Source organism: Anguilla rostrata, chromosome 7, assembly GCF_018555375.3.
Source record: "Anguilla rostrata isolate EN2019 chromosome 7, ASM1855537v3, whole genome shotgun sequence".
NCBI classification, from domain to species: Eukaryota; Metazoa; Chordata; class Actinopteri; order Anguilliformes; family Anguillidae; genus Anguilla; species Anguilla rostrata.
Genome location: NC_057939.1, coordinates 45,745,601 through 45,766,708, shown reverse-complemented (window position 1 = coordinate 45,766,708; position 21,108 = coordinate 45,745,601). Strand labels below are relative to the sequence as shown.

Sequence of the window (21,108 nt, the reverse complement as noted above, 5' to 3'; positions counted from 1 at the left end):
ATGGATTCATACTTAATCAGGACACCAATAGTAAATGTAATAAAAAAGTTGTCCGGGATCTTGACACATCGGCTCTTTTCCCTGTCTGCTGCCTTTAATTAATTTATAGGCAAACAGCGTATAGGCCTACAAATTGCTACAGATCAAACAGCATCGTTAAAGTGCTAGCTACCGCCGAGCCGTGCGTACGCGCTGTCAACCACGGAACGTTTGCCCCAGCCTCTCCGCAGGAAATAATGCGATGAATTGATATAACCGACCGATGTATAGGGTTAATTCAAAAAAGTTTAAGCAAAGAGCAGGAGCAATACCAAGTTATTAGTTTCAAAACCGATACTGTGCCGACAGCTAGTTTTCTAATTAGTGATTACAGTTTAGAGCGAGTCCCAATCTATCCAGAAAGGGCAGTGTGTGGCACACCTGTTTCTACTAATCCACTTGAGTCTTTGCTAAGCACCTTGATTAGTAGAATCAGGTGTGTGCACCAAAACTGGCCCTTTCTGATAGACTGGGGACCAGCTCTAAACATGAAGCACTAACTGGAAAATAAACAGCTGTAATATTCTGGATTGCAGTTGGGTTGGATGAACCAGACACAGTGGTCCCCCAGGATCGAGTGTGAGAACCACTGCGTTAGAGGGCCATGTTCCCCCAAGGCCAAATAATCAGTGCCCCTAGGCAGTGACAGGAACGCCGTGCTGTAGGCGACGCTGTCTTTGGGATGAGACGTAAAACCGAGTTCCTGACTCACCGTGCTCTCTCAACCTGCCACCACATCACCCCCTGATTTAATAGGCTAAAAACTGTTATCTCCCTCTCCGCCTCAGCTGATGTGTTGTGAGCGTTAGCCTACGACGCAAATTGGCTGTCGTGCGTCACCCAGGTGGGTGATACACATCGATCGTGGTTATGGTGAGTTTCCCCTCACAACTGTGAAACACTTTGAGCGTCTGGAAAAGTGATGCATAAATGCAGTGTTTCGTTTAATTTCTAATATTACGTGAACTTACAACCTTACATTACAATGCTGTGGAAGGGAGTTGTAGCCCTATAAATCGACTGAAAATAACAGGTGCTTGATCGCTCGGGGCAGGCACGGTCAGTATATTTAAACGTGTTAAAGTGAGGAAAATAAGATGCTTTTTGTTTACACATCATAAATAATCTCGGGTAAATAAGCATCGTGGGCAACGGAAGAATTTTCCATAGGCTTCGCTGTGATACCCGGCGTCCTTAACGAAAACAGGAGATGGGCTACGTACGCTAGACCGAACTAAAACCATATGGAAATTCCAGAAATAGCCATCATTTATAACACGTATAAAACACTCAGGGCACGCAGGATAGCCATGTTATAAATATAATCACTCTTCCAGCGGCCTCAAGTTTGAAGACGATACAATGAGTATTTATTTATATTTGTATTAAAAAGGTTCAATTTGATTCAGATTTTCATTTAATTTTCAGGGACATGTTCTGAGCCTGGAATGGGTTTTTAATAGACTGCAGGTTAAACTCTCGCTGGGTCCATATGCTTTCAAGCTGTGTGAAGCACCAGAATCAGCATTTTTACACCGTAGAGTTGAGCACCGCGGACTCAGGTCTGGAACTGCTACAGCAGACTACTTCGATTCACTTAACTGGCATGGCCACACACCGGCACAGTGTCACCAAGTCCACTATTCACTACACAATATTAATTTAAAAATCATTTGCTACAACCGTCATCTTATTGTCCTGCTCCCTTAAATTTTGTGTGCTACCGCCTTTTCATCTTAGAAACTAACCGGGTGGTGATTTGCGTGGCTAACGCAGATCAGTCTGGTCTTTTATACCTGTTCCAGCCGTTTCCCTCAACAACTGCACACGGTTTGGCATGATGCATTTAACGCTTTGCATGCTATTTGTGTGACACCGCGGCACAGCTTCAGAAAAAATGACAGCCAATCACTAGTCTCCTTGTAATTGCGGAGTGACAATGACATGCCACTGGCTGCCAAGGTTGTGTAATATATGGAGGTCTTACCAGAGACCTCTTTGGAGATGAAGGTCAACCTCTCTCACTCACTCACTCACACACATACACACGTAAACGCACATTCCTACCTGGAAAGATTGATTGTGGAACAATTCTAGCAGACTTGAAAGTACAATGAAAATCCCTTAATTTATTCCATAAGGAGTAAGATCTGCAATCCTGCAGAGGAGGCGTGAGTTACAACAACCCTGGAAAAATAAATATTTCCAAAAACCTTTTCTTGTTTACCAACTGGAACATTTTTTTTCCTGTGTTGATCACAAGCTGGTCTCGATGTCTGACAGGTAGCCCTTTATCACAGAGCTCTGGAATCTTGAACCAGCTGCACAGACCTACATCTCCAATACAACCTGTCATCCAAAGACTACAAAGCCCTGAACACACACTATAGCCACTGCCATCACTGAACACAACCTACAGACACTCATTACAGCACCCTGAACACTATGGACTTAAGGACCTGGTATTCTTGTACTCATAAAGTGCCTTTTGAGTAGGAGTGCTGAACTAGGAACAGTTCTGACCTTAGCAGTGTGTCTCAAATGTGTACACAGTCTTGTCACTGTCAGGTTGATGTGGGTTTTTCCTTCACGAGTCAGTGACATACTGTGGCAAAGGGAGCGCAGGCTAAGTGCGCTATATGCTAGCGCTAAAGCTGCCGCTGCACTCGGGACAGAGTGTTCCTGTGCATAGAGTAATCAGATGAATGATTCATAGCACAGACTCGTCCTCACGCTGGAGGAGAGACTGAGGACTGCCCTATTATCTCCACTACTCGGGGAGGGAGGGAGAGAGAGAGGGAGAGAGGGAGGAAAGAGATCAAGATAGATACTGAGAAAGAAGAAAAAGAAGAGAGGTGGAATGTGGGGTAAGGTAACAGAAAAGAGAGATGGACAAAGATTAGGCAAAGGGTGAGGGAGAGGGGCGGAGTCAGTACTTGCCAACCCGTCACTGTAAAGTCGTGGTACAGCCTCTTCCCGAACTTACACTGCAGTCTCCTGGGGAACTCCAGGTGTGTGAACTGCCCCCCCCAGCAGGTACGGCTGCACGTACGCCTGTAACAGGAGAGTTCAGGTACTCAGCTCACCTGTCCTGGGGCAGGCAGGTGAGCTCACTTGACTGTGCCAATGCAAATCACTCAATTTTCATACTAAAGTATTACCAACCAACAGAAAGCATGGCTATTGCACCACATAATTAAAATAACCATCATAATCATTGGCATTATCATCACTACAAACAGAATATTACATTAATATTATAGATTCCTCTTCTATTCATCGTCTCTGTAGATATGGACATATGCGTATGAATGTTAAACAGCAGCATAAACTGCCCAGAGAGAATAACCACGGTAAAAAGAAAAGTCAATTTCCCATTTTCCTCACCACAAATTGCCGCTTCTGTCGCCCTCATTCGGGAGTGAACTCTGTAGTCATGGGGATGACCTCTCTGCTCCGAATGATGACGGCTCTGACGATGAACAACAGCAGAGCAAACAACACCGTAAAAAAAAGAAACACTTAAATCCATCTCCATGACCCACATGACTGTGTGCAAGAAACAGTTTCGGGTTTTTCTAACAGAAGCACTTAAAGTTTGACTTCAGGATGCAGATATAGCCCTTTCATCCTTTGCTCAGGAAGGTCTATGAAGGAGTCCATATAAAAATAAATTTATATTTCCATATTTCGTAAATAACATATTCTTGACATCTGGATAAAATAAACCTCGTCCGGTTTTAACATCCTTGGAAATACTATTTTTTTGCTAAATAGCCATGTCTTCTATCGATCCACAGTATCCAAATTATCATCATCTAAGCATGTCACCATGTGCTAGTGTTTTAACCAGCCACTGCATTGCAGACCGTAGCGGGTGCGGGATAAATGTGTTTAAGGTGAAGGTTAATGATTTTATTTAATTTATTGCAGGCATATTTGCAGACCCACAGGCCAGCTGAACAGGAAGCACGTTTGGTCTAAGCTGAAGCCACGTGGCGGAGCACCGTTATGAATAACAGTGTGTGCCGGGAAGCCTCGTCACAAAGGCCAAGTAAGTAAGGTGGGGTGATCTTGCTTGAATATCCCTGTTTGTTGGGCATTGCTAACTGTTACTGTGAATTAGAACACATTTTTGTCAGGTTTTTTGTGACCTCCTCTGTTATTAGAGATATTTTATTTAGGAACATGGAAAAATGGGAAGTTGAATTGGACACTGATACAAAAATAAAAAAATCTAATAAAACAAGCCATTATTGGGCACTGGGCAGCCTCCAGAAATACTGTACATAGCCGTAACTGTGTGTCCTACAAACAAACACAGGCACTTACACACAGAAAACACACACATACTGAAAACACACGCACGCACACACACACAGAGAAAATACACACACATGCACACTCACACACTGAAAAAACATGCACGCACACACACGCATGTACACACATACATCAGTTGCGTGCGATATACAGAAAACAGCAGCTTGAGCTACTATGTTGCAGTCCTGCAGTTAAGATGCTTGTTTTCATAATCCCTCTTTCATGCTTGAGACGTGATGAAGCCTTCCAAGACACAAAGGAGAACAGCTATGATGATATTAAACCCTTTATTTTATAGCCACCTACACGGCTAAAGCAGACCATGCGGATCTCTGTACACCTACGCCCAGGAGCACGGCTCAGCCAAGCGACTGGTACCTCATCACACTGCTTAATTAAACAGATTCATTATGCTAATTAAACCAAGGGATGATTAAAATATCCATTATATGAATTAATGAGATGAATAATTAATTGCTCACTTGATTAATTATAAAAGTAACACAAAATAGAAATATGAAACTTATTTTCATATAAGACATCACAAAATAATCCAATATCCAGTGGGAATTGACCAGTTCAATCTGGTAGAAAAGTAGAGAGTGTGTTGCACATTGAAACTCAGTCACGCCCTTTGACCTTTAAGTGAACAGTCAGTCTCCTGCTCAGCCACACGAGAGACAGCGCTGTGCGTTCTCACTCCGAAAACCTGAACCGGCCATGGGGGTAACAGAGCCAGGCACGTGTACAGATAAACACCAACATATGCTGAAGCATAGGCCTCGGTCACGCAACAGCAAAGGTGCCATTTTATTTAAAATCACATGCCCTTTGTGATCACAATGTACACCCTCCCCACAACCTCTCTCCCACCCCATGACCTCTCTCCCAAATTGAAGGAGAACGCCCCTGCTAAGAGATGTTGTAAAAAAAAAATAGTCAACAGTTCAGCATTTGCTAGATAAAATGAAAAAGTAAAAACACCCCAGGGGTTCAAAAACTGGTTTACATAAAGAACACAAAGACACAAACATGCACTGAAATTATGCTTTTTTTTCCTGGGGGGTGGGGTTGGGGGGGTGCAATGGGGTAGGTGTGACCCCCACGGCCTCACAGGATCATGGACACGAGTGCGCATATTTCAGCTCAGGTGTAGCCTTGGTAGGCGAAGTCATTTTAAAAATCAGCGAGGGGTGGGGCGGTGATACTACCTAAAGCGCTCTCCTACAGCAGTGAATAATGAGTCACCGGCAGCGCGGGATTTATCGCCGGAAATAAAAAGTGACGCCACAGCAGCACCGCCGCCGTTCTTCAAAGTCCGCTCGTGCTCAGCCGTCGTAAACGCGCCGTGTCCCGCATTCAGCGAAGCGGCGAGCCGCGACGCCTAATTACACCTGGCTCTCCTGGCGCCGCTGGCGAAAACACCGTGTGCAAACGGTAAAATTACCGATTTATATGCAAATGAAGCGCGTGTGAATAGCGGGGAGATTCGCATGTAATAACAGAGGGAAGTATTAGCGCGGTGTATTGCGCTGAATTCCGCATGCGTCCGCACCCAAGGAAACCTGGAAAGGCGGCTCTGTTTCCAGGTCTCAGAGCCTCCATCTTTTATCCAGTGAATGAACACTGGTGGTGACAAGCCCACGACCAGGGCTCCCGCTACCGTAAGCCCATAACTATGGCTCTGCAATATTTCTCGTACGCACCCATGCAGTTGCGCCATAAAGGTGGGGGATGGTTGGGCGGTGGAGGGGGGGGTCAGTACGATTCCCTGGGCCCTGACTGACTGTGGCCCTCAAAGAATATGAGAACATTGGGTTTTCTGGTGTGCTCGTGGAGGGGTCGAATATGAAAATCCCAGTTGCAGCCTCTGTGCGCATGTCTCCAACAGGCTCCAATGAAGGCTGTGAGACCAGCGAACGTGGAAACGGGACGTGACCTGAACGACTGCACCGCGAAGAGTAAGCGGTTTCTAGACTGAGATAAATTAATTGGCCAAATTACATTCGCCAGAAAATACAGTGCAGTTGCGCACAACTGATATGCCAAAAATGCCTGCTACTACCTCATACCCTACAGTATTGGAGGGAATTATGGGAAAATAAGTGACATGATTGATGGATTTCCTTCCCTCACGTCAGAACATATTGGATTGTGGTGCTGTGATGTGTCCTTCCATTATTAAATTCATATGTCATATTTAGACCCCTGCCCCAATAAGGGTTTATCGTAAATTTAAATGAAGATGGCAGAATGTGTTGAAGGACACCACCATCTAGTGGCCAAAGACCACTTAAAATAATTTTATCTGGTAAAGCACAGGCTCTAATAATGCTACCAGTAAACTGATGCTAGTAGTGGTAACTAGTAGTGCTGCCCCCGTCCTCAGCAGTGACCTTGTAACTACAGGCAACCAGATTGAAAGGAGTAACATAATTATGATCTTAAATAAGGAAACGGAATAGCAGAAACTGGAAAAAAGACACAGTTCAAGTACACTCCAACATGGACAGGGTTTTATTGCCATTTAGAGTACACGAGTCGAAAACGAGATCTGGATTTCGTAGCCCAGCTGTCAGCGCCAGCGACCGGGCTGCTCCAGTGTTGGTGGTACCGTAGCTCTTTCAGTTCTGAAAGCGAGCGCTCCATTCTAAGCCAGATGGCTGTGCCATTTTCCATGTGGGCAAAAAAAAAAAATCTACTTTGATGCAATGGATGGAAACCATATGCTGCAGGTTTTAATGGCGCCGCCTCAGACAGTGGATTAGCAGGATGAGTGGGTGTAGCGGGCATTTCAGAGACAAATAAAAGCAAATTAAAAAAAGCAAATTTCTTTGTAAAGCTAATTTTACCAAACGTTTGTCATAATATGCTAATTACAGCATAGAATCAATCCTAACAGTCACACTGACAAAGAGAATCTCCCAAATCAGCAGTAACCTTGGGAGGAGCCAGACTCAGTAGGGGGAGCCCTTCGTCTTTGAGAAGAATTTGGGCGGGGAGGACCTCCTCTTGGTTGTGGGAGTTTTATTTGGGGCGCAGGTGCCTCCCATCATCCTCTTTGCACACAGAACCTCACAGTAGGCCTGATCCTTATTCAGAGTGCTCTTCCCTGTGTTAATCACTCAGCAGGAGACAATGGGAAAACTTCAGCAAATTCAAGGGCCATCAAACTCGCGTGAACTACTGTGGGTCTGTGAAGTACATTTACAATAAGTAACAGTATAATAGACAGTGTCCTCAATAAGCGTGGAAACGGCAGAGTGACATTTATTTTTGCTATATATTAAAGCCATTTCAATTTAAGATCAAAAGATGAATGAGACAAAAGTACTGGCAGTCAGCTTTAATTTCATGGTATTTACATGCGTATATGTTTTGCCATGACCATTTTACAGAAACTGCTGCTTTTGTGTTGAGACGAGGGTTACACACTGCACCACCATGCCGCCCCGAGCGCGTTCTTTCCCGGTTATAAGCAGTAAATGGGGCGAACAAATCAATATTACAGTCTGGAACTGTGTGATTTTACACAGCTGCTTTCAATGAATTTCACCGCACTATAGTAGAATAAAGACAAGCAATGGCAAGAGCACATTGAGACCAGATCAAAACATAATGTGCCTTCATCACTCATCTACCGTCATCCACATCAAATGAGCTTCTTACTTTGCATGTAAAATGTGTTGAAATGTATTTGAATAACCCTGTTGCTGGGGTGAAGCAGTCATTCTCACAGCATTCGAATTTAAAATGCTGTGGAAGACAGATCGGTGACGGAAACAGTGATTGTAGGCTAGGGGCTCCCGAACATGCTGGCAAATTTCTGTGATCCACTCCCCATTTAAAATGTCGCCTTATTCTGGAGTTTATGCACACACAAATAAACTCCAAAATGAGCACGGTCATGTGACACACCAGGATTTGGTCGCGGGGCCGATCCTTTGAGAGACTCATTCCCCGTAGCGGGTGGTCACCAATTCTAGGTCAGACTTTTAGAATTGTAAAACATGACGGGTACTTTGGGCCCTCATCATGTAAGACCATCTGTGCACGGTCCATGTAATACCATCTCTGTGAGGTCCGCTTCTGTTTGACCACCTCTGTGCGATTCATGTGAGACCATCTCTGCGTGGTCCATGTCAGACCATCTGTGCGTGGCCCTGTTGTTGAATCTATGCAGCGCTGGGTCTTCTTTTGTAAAAATTTTAAGTCCAATCCCGGTAGAGGCAGCTTTGTGCACATGGCAGCCTGTATGACTCATTCAGTCCCCCACAGGCACCACGTGCAAGACACAGACATCCCCCCTCCCAGCTTTTCCTGCAAATGCTGACATTACAATGATAATAGCTAGTGTTTGACTGACAGGTGTTTGAGCTGAGACCATTATTGTTTGTGAACGCAGAACCGTGTCACCGCTTAACTGCCTAGACCCCAGTGTGTTCTAAAACCGTTCAAAAGCAACTAAGTCGCAGATGTGTCAGGAGCTTGGACAGATTTTTACTGACATTAAAGTGGAATTATTGACACTGAAATAAACTACTGGTGACTGTGCTGGTGTCTATGAGACTCACTGGTCTTCAGCTTTATTGCTGTCCACTCTTGAGATGAACTTTGTAATTTGTAATTTGCCTTTTGTTAAAAATGTGGATGTTGATTAGCTACAGTATATTGTGCTCCATAATTGCTGCATATATTATTCATTTGATAAAAATAAGGATATTAACCTTATTTATTTCTAAATTATCTTATGGAGGAAAATGGATAATAACAAAGGAACATTGGATGTTTTAAATGTTTAATAACACCATTAATTGAACTGAGGATGTAACCAGTCAGAGAAATATGGACAAAAACCTAATTTCAGTCGCAAGGAAATTGCCCTTTGTTAGAATGAATGAATTCAAGACTTTAATGAAGCCAAACTGGCAGAATGTCTGCATCTATAATTCATGAATGCGTTTCACTGACCTCATAAGGTCAGCAGTTGTGATAATGTTCCCTTAAATCTGCAGTGTGATATAGTAATGAATGCATTGTAGTAATGAATGCATTTAAGACCTTCTTTATTGACGTATAGAAAGAAGATTCAAAACTAACTTGGCATTGATGCCTGCTATTATTTTTAATAGAAATTCAAGATCACAGCCAGTATGTCTTCCTGCTGTTTGTTTTTACGCAATGCGAAAATATTTTCCTTTTGTAGAGGTTGATGCCAAGCTCGTACATGGCAGGCCGTGCTGCTCTTAGGTCTGAATTCAATGAACATTTTTCCTAAACTCTGACTCATGATTAATTGCACGTGTTGCTGTTTTTCCATAACAGACACGGTTTGGTGAGTTTGGAAGGAGTGCAAAATTGCATTAATTGCCATGACAACAGTTTGAATTGAACCCTTTGCTTTTACCTCCCAGGGTCACTAACACCGTTAAATTCAGTTCCTTGCATTCCACACTTCTTCCTAGCCCTCGAGTTGTAAGGGTTGTCATGACTACGGTGCTTCGAAAGAGTCTGGAACGATCCGGCCGCTGTGTTCTGACAGAAGGGCAGCGATGCTTTGCCTGTCTAGTATTAGCAGAATGTTGAAGGCAAAGAAAGTTGATCGTACCAGCGGCTAACCACTAGGGGTCAGTATAGGGCTATATCGCTGCATAGCTAACAGAAGCATCCCTGTAAGTCAGTGGTTCGCAACCCTGTTCCTGGAAAGCTACCCGTCCTGAAGGCTTTAATTTCAACCCAATATGTGGCACACCTGAATCTACTAATTAGCTGCTCAACAAGATCTCTAGCTGTTGAATGCAGTGTGATTTGTTAGAGTTGGAGTGAAAACCAACAGGATGGTAGATCTCTTGGAACAAGGTTGGGAATCAAATATGTAAGTGGAGCAATGACATTTTTTGAAGCCAGGTTTGATCTGGTTGCTTTGTAATTGTATAAAATACCTAACTATACAAATTTAAGCATGTTACTGTTTTCCAAGTCAACAGGCAGACATGGGCTTTTTAAACTCCTTTCATTGTTTTTATTGAATATTTAGTTTATTGTGGAAACAAGGGACAACGGTACCCAAAATGACTATATTTGGAAAAGGCTTGTACAGCATCGAATGGAGAAAGAGCTGGTCCTCTGTGGGGTGAATGGGAAATAATTGTCCTTATTAGTTGTCCTTAATTGTCCTTAATTGCCCACCCATGCAGAAAGGGAGGGAGATGAAATGCACTGCGTAGACCAGAGCCTTTTGAATAATGTCACATCAGCTCACACAGCAAATATTTGATTGGCTGCTGGTTCCCAGACTGTTTGACTGAGTGCATGAGATACCTCACAGCACCACGGAGAGCAGAGGAAGAAAGATAGGGGTGGGGGGGGGATGAAAGACAGACCAAGAAAGAGAGGAACAAGATAGCAAGAGAGAGGGAGAGAGAGAGTGATACAGGGAGAGAGAGAGAGAGAGATATACATTATATGCTTTTACCCCTGAGGTCACAGAGAGTGAGATTATTTTGTGAAAATGGAGATTGTAAATGTCAAGGCTTGAGGCTTGATTCTCATTATGGCTGTGATTTATGCTAAATGCAGTTTCCTTTCCCCCTGCCATGCCTTGAACCCAAGAGCTCCGCAGTTAAACAAAAATAACCAAAATAAATGAGACACACAGACAATGATATGGTGCATACAAGGTAGCTGCCATGCAAGGTAAATACTTTTTAAAAAGGTTGTGGGACAGCTGTGGTTATACTGCAAGTTTCCAACTCTCTTTGTCTGCAATGTATACAAATGATGGGAAACAAGGTGTAGACAGTTATCTGGCAATTAGGAAACATTGTTGGCTTGCAGGAAAAGGCCTGAATGTCAATCAGAACTATTGTGACATCATCACTTAAACAGAATTTCTTCTGATTGCAAACTTCAGTTTATTATCCCAGCTGCAGTGCATTTTTACAACTGACCCTGAAACCAGAAAGGAAAACAGCAGTCCGTAACTTTCCTAGTTTCCCAGAGTGCAAGAGTGCTGATGGAATCTCTGTAGTTTTTAGCCATTAAAAAAAATCTATTAATCAGTTTTACCTATTCCTAATCAGGCCACTGTTGTAATTACATAAAAAGCGTCAATTATTTAATTAACATGGATAAATAATAACAATTTCAGTAATGTTAATGAATACCTCATTATTTCAGAAGTATTACCCCGTGCATCAAATACATTTGTTTGTCATTCATTATTAATCATTGCTAATGATGTTCATGCCTCAATGAACCGGCAGAGAACAAATCACTCATGCTCTAACTAGCGTATTAGCCATGTCTGTTCCTTTTATGATGACCGTTCCCTCATGCCTGTTTAAAAGCTATAGGACCCTGTTGTTTAAATGTAGCCCATTAAATAGGATATACACTGAATGCAGAATGTACAGTACGTAGGATGTGCAGTTGTGTAGTTTTGAGCATGAGAACTCACTTTAGCCCTTCTAGTCTACAAAACGATGAGTATGAACAGATAGGCTACTATGCTGACATTCAGGATATCTTCATTTTTAAAATTCTATTTATTGTCTTGTAGTGTTTGTGTGGTCAACTCCAGTCCTGGAGGGCTGTGTGTATGTATAGGTTCCCAATGTGTTGTGGGAGCGTTTACTGTGCGAGTTGATATAATGTATTTGTGTGCTTGATAGGTTGGATAACTGCACGAAAGTTCATGTTTTGTTGAGTACACACCTCTACTGACCTCATATAAATATTTATAATACCTGAGGTTTTATTACCTCTTATTAAAGTATGTGTATTAAACATTGTTAAATCAATAATTAAAATTCAACAAGTCTTGTTAGTGACTCTTGCAATGTCTGTTTTTAAAAGGTTGGATTCCTGCTTCTCTGATTCAGTCCTCTTTAATTCAGAGAATCATTACAGGCTGCAGGAGGGCAAAAAAGAACTGTTTCTCTGCTTTTATTGGTTCATTATTTCAAGAGTGGAGAGGTAGGTTGGGCAGTAGAACAACTCATAAATAGAGTTCAGTTCATACTTGAGTATTTCTCTAAATATGTCAAGTCAACATGAACTTACAAAAATGTTCACGCTTAAATTGAATTTGAAATGTGTAGATTGTTCTTAGCTGAGAGGTTTTATTTTAAAAGAAACTATTTAGATTCTTGCTGAAACAATGTCTTGTTAGGTTTCTGTGCTTTTGTTTTTTTTGGAAATTTCTGAATGAGCCTTTGAGGTGGGCATCCTTGGTCCAAGAAAGATCGGCACCCTTCAAAAAAAAAATGAAGAGGAAGGTTTTTCATCTTATGCCATACTCACCCTTTACTCGCTCTGGCAATTTTCCCTGAATTGATTTTGCTGAATGTTTTGACCTTCCTTTTTGATCCTACAACTCAGAAAGGCATATTAATTATGCAACAAATCAATTAGATTCCCCGGTTTTGCACAGAATGTGCGTGTTTGGAGAATATAGGGTTAAATTACAAAACATTTTTTCTCATCCTCATGTCATGTACATCTGCTTGCTCTGAGCCATGATTTCAACACAGTTCAATTTCAACTGCCGTTTTTTTGTGCAAAGTTGTTTCACTCTCTTCTTTTCATTTGTATCTCTGGGCCATTTGGTCATAGTTTATCCCGGACCATAGGCAATAGAGGTCTTTTGCTATTGCTTTCTGAACAGCGCGTACACGCTAAAACCCAACTCTGATTTAATGGCCGTGTGGCAGATGGCATAACATGACTGATGACACGTATACGTTTGAGAGCCTGTTACAAGATGCCTTTTATTTCCTGCCAAGTTTTTTATTTCCTGCTGAGTCCCATTGGACCAAATCCACACACACACACGCACAAACACACATGCATGCACCAACTCACGCGCGCACACACACACATGCACACACACACAAACACCCAAGCAAGCCTGTGGGTGCCTGAAATATTGATGGGATCCTGGACCCCTCATTTTTATTACCTGTAGAGAAACCCACGAAACCACTTTAGCACAGCAGTTTGAGGTAACAGAGTTGTTGTCTGAAAGTCCAAATTCTCTGCGTCACAGAGTTTGATATTTGCTGATGAGCTCCTTGGCTTTAGCATCTCTACTGAAGGGTTAAAAGCAAGTGGCACTGCTTTGATTTAAATTTAGATGCCCGGAGCAGATGCCCTAGCATGCTATCATAATACAGCTGAGATGTTGTCCTACAAACTGCTGGAAAAAACAAGTGCTTTAAGCACAGAACAGTGGAAATGAGCTGTTTAAGGTCAGGGTCCTGATGGGACCCCTTTCATCTCCTAATTTTGAGCGACGCCCCTGCCACCCCCTCACGCCCGGTAGGGTCACATCTATCCCCGTTGGCAGGAAATGGGGCCTCTTGTTTTTGAGAATTTGTTTGGTGAATGGGCACTTAACCGGCTCGTCGGTTAAAGCTAGGCCCTTTACTGTCGAGCACGGCAGTACAGCAAACACTGCACTTAGGAACAAAATATGTTTTGAAAGAAGGAAAAAAAAAAGATTCAAGGTAGTGATAAGTAGGTTGCAACCATCTTGGACTCGCTTGAGTTTTGTGTGAAGATAAGTTGAACAAAGATGATGTTTTAACGAAGAGAAACTTGTTTATTTGAGTTCAGGTGGCAGTGGAGGGAGCAGTGAACTTAATCAGCTAATGGATGCTGTAGATATATTAATTGGGGATTAATATATCAATTGAAAAGATTGTTTCTTAGGAAATATCCAAGGAAAGCCACTTGGGCAAAGTCAGCAAAGGACATTTCTTTAAATGTGATTTTTCCCCCCCTGCTTTATGGACAATGTCAATTTAAAAAATGTTCTCTCAGATTCAAAAACTTCTTTGCAGTCATTATTCATCAGCACTGTACTTTTAAATAAGTGCTCCTGTGGTTTGATTATACTTGGTTAAACTGTCAGACAGGCGTGATTGTAGGGTTGAGTTTATCTATTTATCTTTGTACTTAAAACTGCTCCGTTCTTTGAAAAGTATTGTTTTTTGTCGATACCATTTGTGTTTAAATTGACCGGTCTTGGATGTTGCTGCTGCTCCCAGAGTTTTGTCAGATAAATGCTGTGACATCGGGAAGTCTTTGCACAAAATTGATACTAGCCCTCTATAGCAGTTCCCCATTTTGTTTCAAGGAATTGGCATATGCATTTGCAGATGTAGCCAGGGGGGCAATTGCAAGGCAAGATCGATTATCATCACCTGACAATTAACTCCATTATTGCTGTAATTGAGCCGGTGCTGTTTAAATGCACAGACTGCACAATTGAAGCAGTGGAGGGAAATGTAGGCATACACTAGCAGGGTGGTGGAAGAGGATAGTTTATTGCAGTGTATGTCATTACGGGCATAGGTAGAGAGCACAAGGTGTGCATGTCCCCTGGTCTTAGAAGCAGGCCAAATTGCCCCCCTCAATAATAATAATGATAATTAAATTATTGTTCTGCAGGACATTAATTTTTTAAAACTATTTGACTGTGCCACAGTAAGTCCCCCCTTTCACCTGGTCATTTGTTCTCATTGTAGGTTCAGCTTTGTGTCCTTTTCACAAAAGCCTCTAGAGATAAACATTTTGCCCATGGGAACCCTCCTCCACCAACCAATGTCCAGCTGAGTCTAACATCGTGGTTTGCCGGTGGTCAGTAAAAGGTATAGAAAAAATATGAGATCCCTCCCAAGAATACAGCATGTACATACACACACACATGCTCATGCACATGCACACACGCACAAACAAAGGCATACATGCAAACACATGAGCGCGCACACACAGGATACTTATTTTTATCCTTAAAGTGCAGTGTTCTGGTACATTTCACTTTAGTCACTCTCTGAATTGCGTAGTCCATTGATAGCAATTCCAGATGCAGTCCTGAGTTTCCTATTATTGATGCAGCTGCCAGAAACCTCACACGCCATCAGCACCCAGGAGTTTGGCCCTCTGGGTTCAACTCAATATGTAATCTCTGAATTCACTTGTCTAATTTGCTGTGAAAAGCACAGTAATTGTTTCAGTGTGTCCTCAGATGCACATGTCACACGTATTGATTGTTTTGGGGAAAAATTCATTCTGGAAGTTCTTCATGGTGTTTCTTTCACTACTAAACCACCGTGAGGTCGTTTCAGCTGGTAAATGCGCATGCAACATGAAAGGAATGCTCTTGTGTTGCCATAATATAATTCATTCTTCTAACAATAATCACTATTCTGGGAACATTCCTGCCGTAACTTTACTTCGTAACCAAATGGGATTCCAGGCGACGTTCTTTGATATTCTTGCGGTGTTTCTTATTAGCTGGGTCCCTGCACTGGAAGGACAGCATCGCGCTGGAGTGCAATGGGCAGTTTTCTAAAGACTTCTGATACATTAAATATTTGAATATATGGCAGGCATGTGTAGATCCCAGTAGGTATAGGAAGTATGTATATATATTTTCCTGCTCCATTACCTTTGTAATTGTGCATCTGTTTGCAAAGACCTGTGGGAGATTTTTGCCCACAAGGAATTTTGTCGCACATATGTGTGCTGTAAAGCTTTATCTGGTTTGGGTTAAACACAGGGCTGTTTGCCAGAATTTCCAGCACTCCCAGATTTCTAATAAGCTTACAGTAAAGTACCATCATTCTGTCCTTCGTGGCTTAATGCTGTTCAATAGCACATGTGGACACACAGCGTGAACATCATCTTGAGTTTCTCCAAATGGCTCAATCTCACATCAAGCAGCACTTCATAGGAGCAAAACTCAGGCATCCCTACCTGGTGTGATTGATTTCTGAGAGAGAACACTTTTACAGTGCATTTCAGGAACATATTTGGGAGATTTTTTTTAGGGGGGTATGTATTGCAGTACTTTCAGAGTATATGTGGTAGGAGGAGGGGTTGGGGGGTATGTGATATAATCTTTCAGATTTCCATTAAAGCAAACTGCCCCAGCCAGTTGATGTTTCACAAGATCTCAGTGAAACAGATGTGCGATGTGTTAGGGAACCATTTCCTGGTGCTTTTACACGGTTTCCTGGAGTGCAGGGCTGCGGGCTTTTAATGCAGGACGCACAGGCTACCTGAGAACCTGAAGCAGGACATCTCTGTGGTAGATCAGTCCCAGGCCTGGGTTCAGAAAGCATCTCAGATCAGAAGAAGCGCTGGTCATGTGGACACTGCTATATGATGTACTGTTGCTTTTAAGTAGCCTTTAAAGTGTCCTCAGAGGTCATTTTTGAATGAGAGTATCGTACCAATAGCAGTTTAAAAACATTTTCTCTCATCATTTAATGTTCATCTACAATGTGTCCAAGCAAAACAGGATACACATTCTTAATAACTTCATAATTTATTAAGATTTAAAATGGTATAATTACATTCATATTATTTACAAATGAATTTACATTTATGACTCATCCAAGCTTTCATTTCCATGCCATGTTTTAAAGACCCAGCATGATGAAAGAGTGCCAAAAAAATAGAAAACGTGTGAAGGCAATAACACACAATAAACTCTCTACAACAGTTCGTTCTGGAATAATAATACACAGTAAGACTACATACAGACACGCTCATACAGACAGACAGACAGACACACACGCACACACAGTTTATGAGTGGGTTTTAACAGCATTTGTGGGAATGAGGTTTAGTTTTTGTCCAGAACAGACGCTCATGTTCTGGTCCAGTATTCATAATGCATCTCAGGGTCAAGAGAGCCAAACTATGATCAGTTTAGCCTGTTCATATCCTAACCTTGTCGGTTATGAACCGAAAGGTGAAACTGATCCTGGATCAGCACTCCTCCTCTGAGATGCGTCATGAATACCGGCTATGAAGTGGGCGCATACTTACCTGACAGGCCTATTCCTCTTTCCCTTCACCTGTGTCTCACAGGTAAGGCGGCGGCTTGTGCGCTTGTGCTGACTACAAGTATTACAAATGTCAAAAAATTTGATTATCTAAAAAAGTATATACATTTATATAAACATACCTTTTTAACTGGTAGGACATAGAAAATTGAATGCACAAATACTCACATATATTACTGTATGGGGATATTAACAATGATATTCAGAATGGACAGAGCTCCATAGAAAGACACATCAACAGCCATCTATGTAACTATGTCTTATGGAAATAACTAACATTTTAACTTTTTCACCGAGACAGGAGTAATTATCACAATGTGTTTCTACATGCAACACTAAACTTTGAAACTCTTTACACTATGATATGTGAATATACATGTGTTTGCAGCATATTGGGGTCCATTATAGTCGTTTTTACACATTCGGTTTGTTATTTTTTTAAAAGCAAAGGAAATAAAACTTGTCCTCTCATATCAAATTTTCTGACTTCCCAGTGAGTGTGAGAAATAGTTTACTTCCCAAATGTCATAAACGGTAATGTAAACTGCCGAATTTTGTTTTTGTAAACAATCATGACACAATCATGCAATAAAAGTATGAATCTCAACTGGAAAAAAACAGCCGCGCGCTCATAAAAGTGCACATTCACATTCTGTAAAACCTTAAGAATTCTACATATTAATTCAGTTGCATTACAAATCCAGGCAGTCTATCGTCTATTCGAAGCCAATATTGGTTGCTTGTAATCTTACTCCGCATAGCAAAGACTGTTGTATATATGTAAAAATGTAGTTGTAATTGTACATTGTATCAAAAATAGCCGCTCAAGTATTTACATCTCATCACTTTAGTTTTATAAGTTTATTTAGTTATATACAGCACGTGGTTCTACACGTTCAGTCCAGTAAAGAAAACGTAGCAAATCTTCATTAAAGGCTTGTTGGCTTTGTGTTGTATGGTACGTGTAATTGACAGTGTCATGGCTATGTGTGCATTACCGCAGTTTTACACTGAATAACAAATTATAATGTTATGAATCGGCTAGTAACCGCTTATTATAATGTGTTATTGAATTGTTTTAAAAAATCCCCTCACCCAATTTAAACGCATAATTAAAAGAACTGATGAACTGCAATGTTGTCTCAATGCTGTACACCACGAAGATGAACGTATTTCTCTTTTCAGCTACCATATCGTTCCAAAATGTTATTTAACTGTATTTAAGATATGTCCATATTTGGACTACTGTTTGTAACATTCAGGTAAATTATATCGTATTAAGCCCAGAATGCAATGCATTGGTACAAAACACGAAAAAATGCCAAGCTGTGAAATTACAAATTTTACAGAAGAGAGGAGTATTTACAGAACAGTTTCGTTTGGCTGTAATTTCAGGATTCACTGCCTGCTGAACACGATTTGTCAATCGTCCATAAATATAAATACTCTCAACAGCCGGGGATGTGGATAATTATTCAGGACTCTGTCGGTATTAATGTGGCTAATTTGGGGGAGTTGTCGAAATCTTTCCAGGTACCGGAACTGCAGGTGGGACTCCTGGTTGTAATTTTGGTGAGGAGCGTGGTTCTCCGGGTGCTGCTGTCCGAATCCTCCTTTTTGAAACTGTGTTTTATTTTCTGACAGCAGGGGAAACATTGGGCGAAGTCTTGGAGGAGGTGGCCGCTAAAGATCATGTAGATCCAGGGGTTGCAGCAGCTGTTCAGGCTGGCGAGCAGCGCCGACAGCGTGACTGCGGTGCTCTCCGACTCTGAAAGGAGGAAAAATGCGGAGCGAGGGAAACACAGTATCACGTTAACTGCGCCGCTTAAGTGGCAGTCAGCCATAACGTCTGGCTTTTAGTTGTAGTCCGCTTGGTGGATGGAGTGGCCGAGTCGGTGTTGACTACTGTCACTTAGAATGAAATAGGCGTTTCGGGTCCAACGGCTCAATGGTGTATCATAGCATTCCATGTATAATGACATGCAACTAAATTAGCATTTTTAACATGAAAAACCTAACATGCCTATGAAATGAAATAGATTCGGTGAGAAATCATATGAATGCTACGTTGGTTATTTAAAATAAAATGTCGTTAGCATCTCTGTTTAAATCACATACACATGCAGTAGGCCTTTTGGAATGCTGCGTAAAGTCATTTGGTGCACTGCAATTTAGCTGGCAGCGGATGTGCTAGTTTTCGATTATTTTGAATGCAATAATTGTGAATGATAAGCGTCCACACTTGAACAACGTCGTAATCCTTTAACAAGTAGGCTATCCCGTTTCTGTATACTACCTGAAAACAAGTGCACAATAGCCGCGTAAAGTCGCTGAAAATTTGGAGAGCCTTGTTTTACTTTGTGTGGCATTAATGTTTCAGATTTATTTTATCTCTCTCTCTTTCTCTCCCGATCTCTTTCTCTCTCTCACACACACACACACACACACACACACACACACATAATACAAGATATGTTCATGTTGAAATTTCCTTTGTTTCTATATTTTCAAACAATCGAAACTGCACTTTCGGAGAACGTACTTGGATTTAACAAGTCATATACATACCGTCCCATAAAAAGTTCTCGTCCCAAACCGACCACATCTGCACGAGGAAAAAAGGAGCCCAGCACACGACGTACGCCAGGACTATCACAAAAGTCATTTTGACTGTTCTCAGCTTCGCTCTGGATATCGTGGTGATACTGCTTACGGCGGACTTGCCAATCAGATCGTTTTTAGACTTGGGTCCCGGTGCGCTCTTTTTGGTTTTGTACTTGATGTTCTTCCAGATGCTGTGGCAAATGAAACCATAACAGATCACCAGAATGGCGACCGGGATGACAAAAATACTAATTGTTATCCAGGTAATGTAAGCCCTAACGCCCCACGGTTCGATGAAGTGCCCCCAGCAGTCGTACACGTCGGACCCGTTCTTGATTTCGCTCAGTGAAAATATGAAGTACTGCGGAGAGCTTAGCACCAGACTGCACACCCACGTACTCACAATCATGACATATGATCTTCGGGTGGGCTGTTGAAGTGTTTTCAGAGGGTGGCAAATGGCGATGTATCGGTCCAGAGTCATCATGACCATCATGTAGGTTGAGGCAAACATGCCCAGCACCTGCAGGTGTTTGACTATTCTGCACAGAAAGTCGGGTCCGTAAAAGCGAAAGGTGATTTCCCAACAAAGCTGAGGCAAGACCTGGAAGAAAGCGACCACCAAATCGGCCAGGCTCAGATGTTTGATGAACAGGTGCATCCGAGACATTTTTTTCTTTGTGTTGTACATGGCTAACAAAACGCACAGGTTGCCGATAACGGCCACGACCAAGGTGATGCTCAGAACTGCGATCTCTATCTTCGCAACTTCTTCATTCCTTCCGAATGGGTCGCTGTCGTTTCTCGCGGCGCTGCCATTATCAACGTTTCTCATGACCGGGTCTTCCATGGGGCCAAGTCTCAGGGACTGGTTGTCATCGGCGAAATTCCCTACGGTTCCGGAGTAGAGGAGTACGCTGACAGGAAAGTACATGGCACAGCTCCGCTGCAGAGCGCGTGCGGTTCCTCTCCAACGCGCTACTGTTTCTCCACGCGACTCCTGCGTGCCTCGCCACAACTTCTGACCGCTGGTTGCGCTGAGAACCCGCGGGGTTTTATACACGGCTCAGATTTCAATGACCGCGTACGGCTTGCCACCAGCCACGCCCACTTTGTCCATGCCAGAAACCAGTCGTATATCGCATAACTGAACACACAAACACTCCCTCCCTCTTCCATCAAACTTCTCAGCTGTAGCCTATTTGATTTGTATACCTACCTTCAAAGTGTGCTTAGTGGCTTCAGTGTAGATAGTTATTAAGATACGGGTGAATTCACACAA

At 42.3% G+C, this 21,108-nt stretch overlaps 1 protein-coding gene and 1 long non-coding RNA gene across 2 annotated transcripts; one reads left to right on the top strand and one right to left on the bottom strand.

Moving 5' to 3' along the window:
* The first annotated feature begins 596 nt into the window (after positions 1–596).
* On the top strand, positions 597–4,805 carry LOC135259838 (uncharacterized). The gene is made up of 3 exons (XR_010331390.1): positions 597–912; positions 3,973–4,093; positions 4,661–4,805. It is a non-coding gene; the product is annotated as an uncharacterized LOC135259838 (long non-coding RNA).
* An 11,881-nt stretch (positions 4,806–16,686) lies between these two features.
* Positions 16,687–20,875, bottom strand: LOC135259837 (arg8-vasotocin receptor-like). The gene is made up of 2 exons (XM_064344674.1): positions 19,791–20,875; positions 16,687–18,990 (listed from the first exon to the last, which is right to left on the bottom strand). Exons 1-2 carry the CDS (start codon positions 20,758–20,760, stop codon positions 18,698–18,700), a joined length of 1,263 nt encoding a protein of 420 aa, XP_064200744.1. The 5' UTR covers positions 20,761–20,875; the 3' UTR covers positions 16,687–18,697.
* Between the last annotated feature and the right edge of the window lie 233 nt (positions 20,876–21,108).

Coding starts and splice junctions, on each gene's coding strand:
- LOC135259837 (XM_064344674.1), bottom strand. CDS start 20,760: ATGTACTTTCCTGTCAGCGTACTCCTCTACTCCGGAACCGTAGGGAAT. Junction 18,991..19,790: donor CGAGAACTTTTTATGGGACG/GTATGTATATGA, acceptor TCCTCCTTTCAG/AGTCGGAGAGCACCGCAGTC.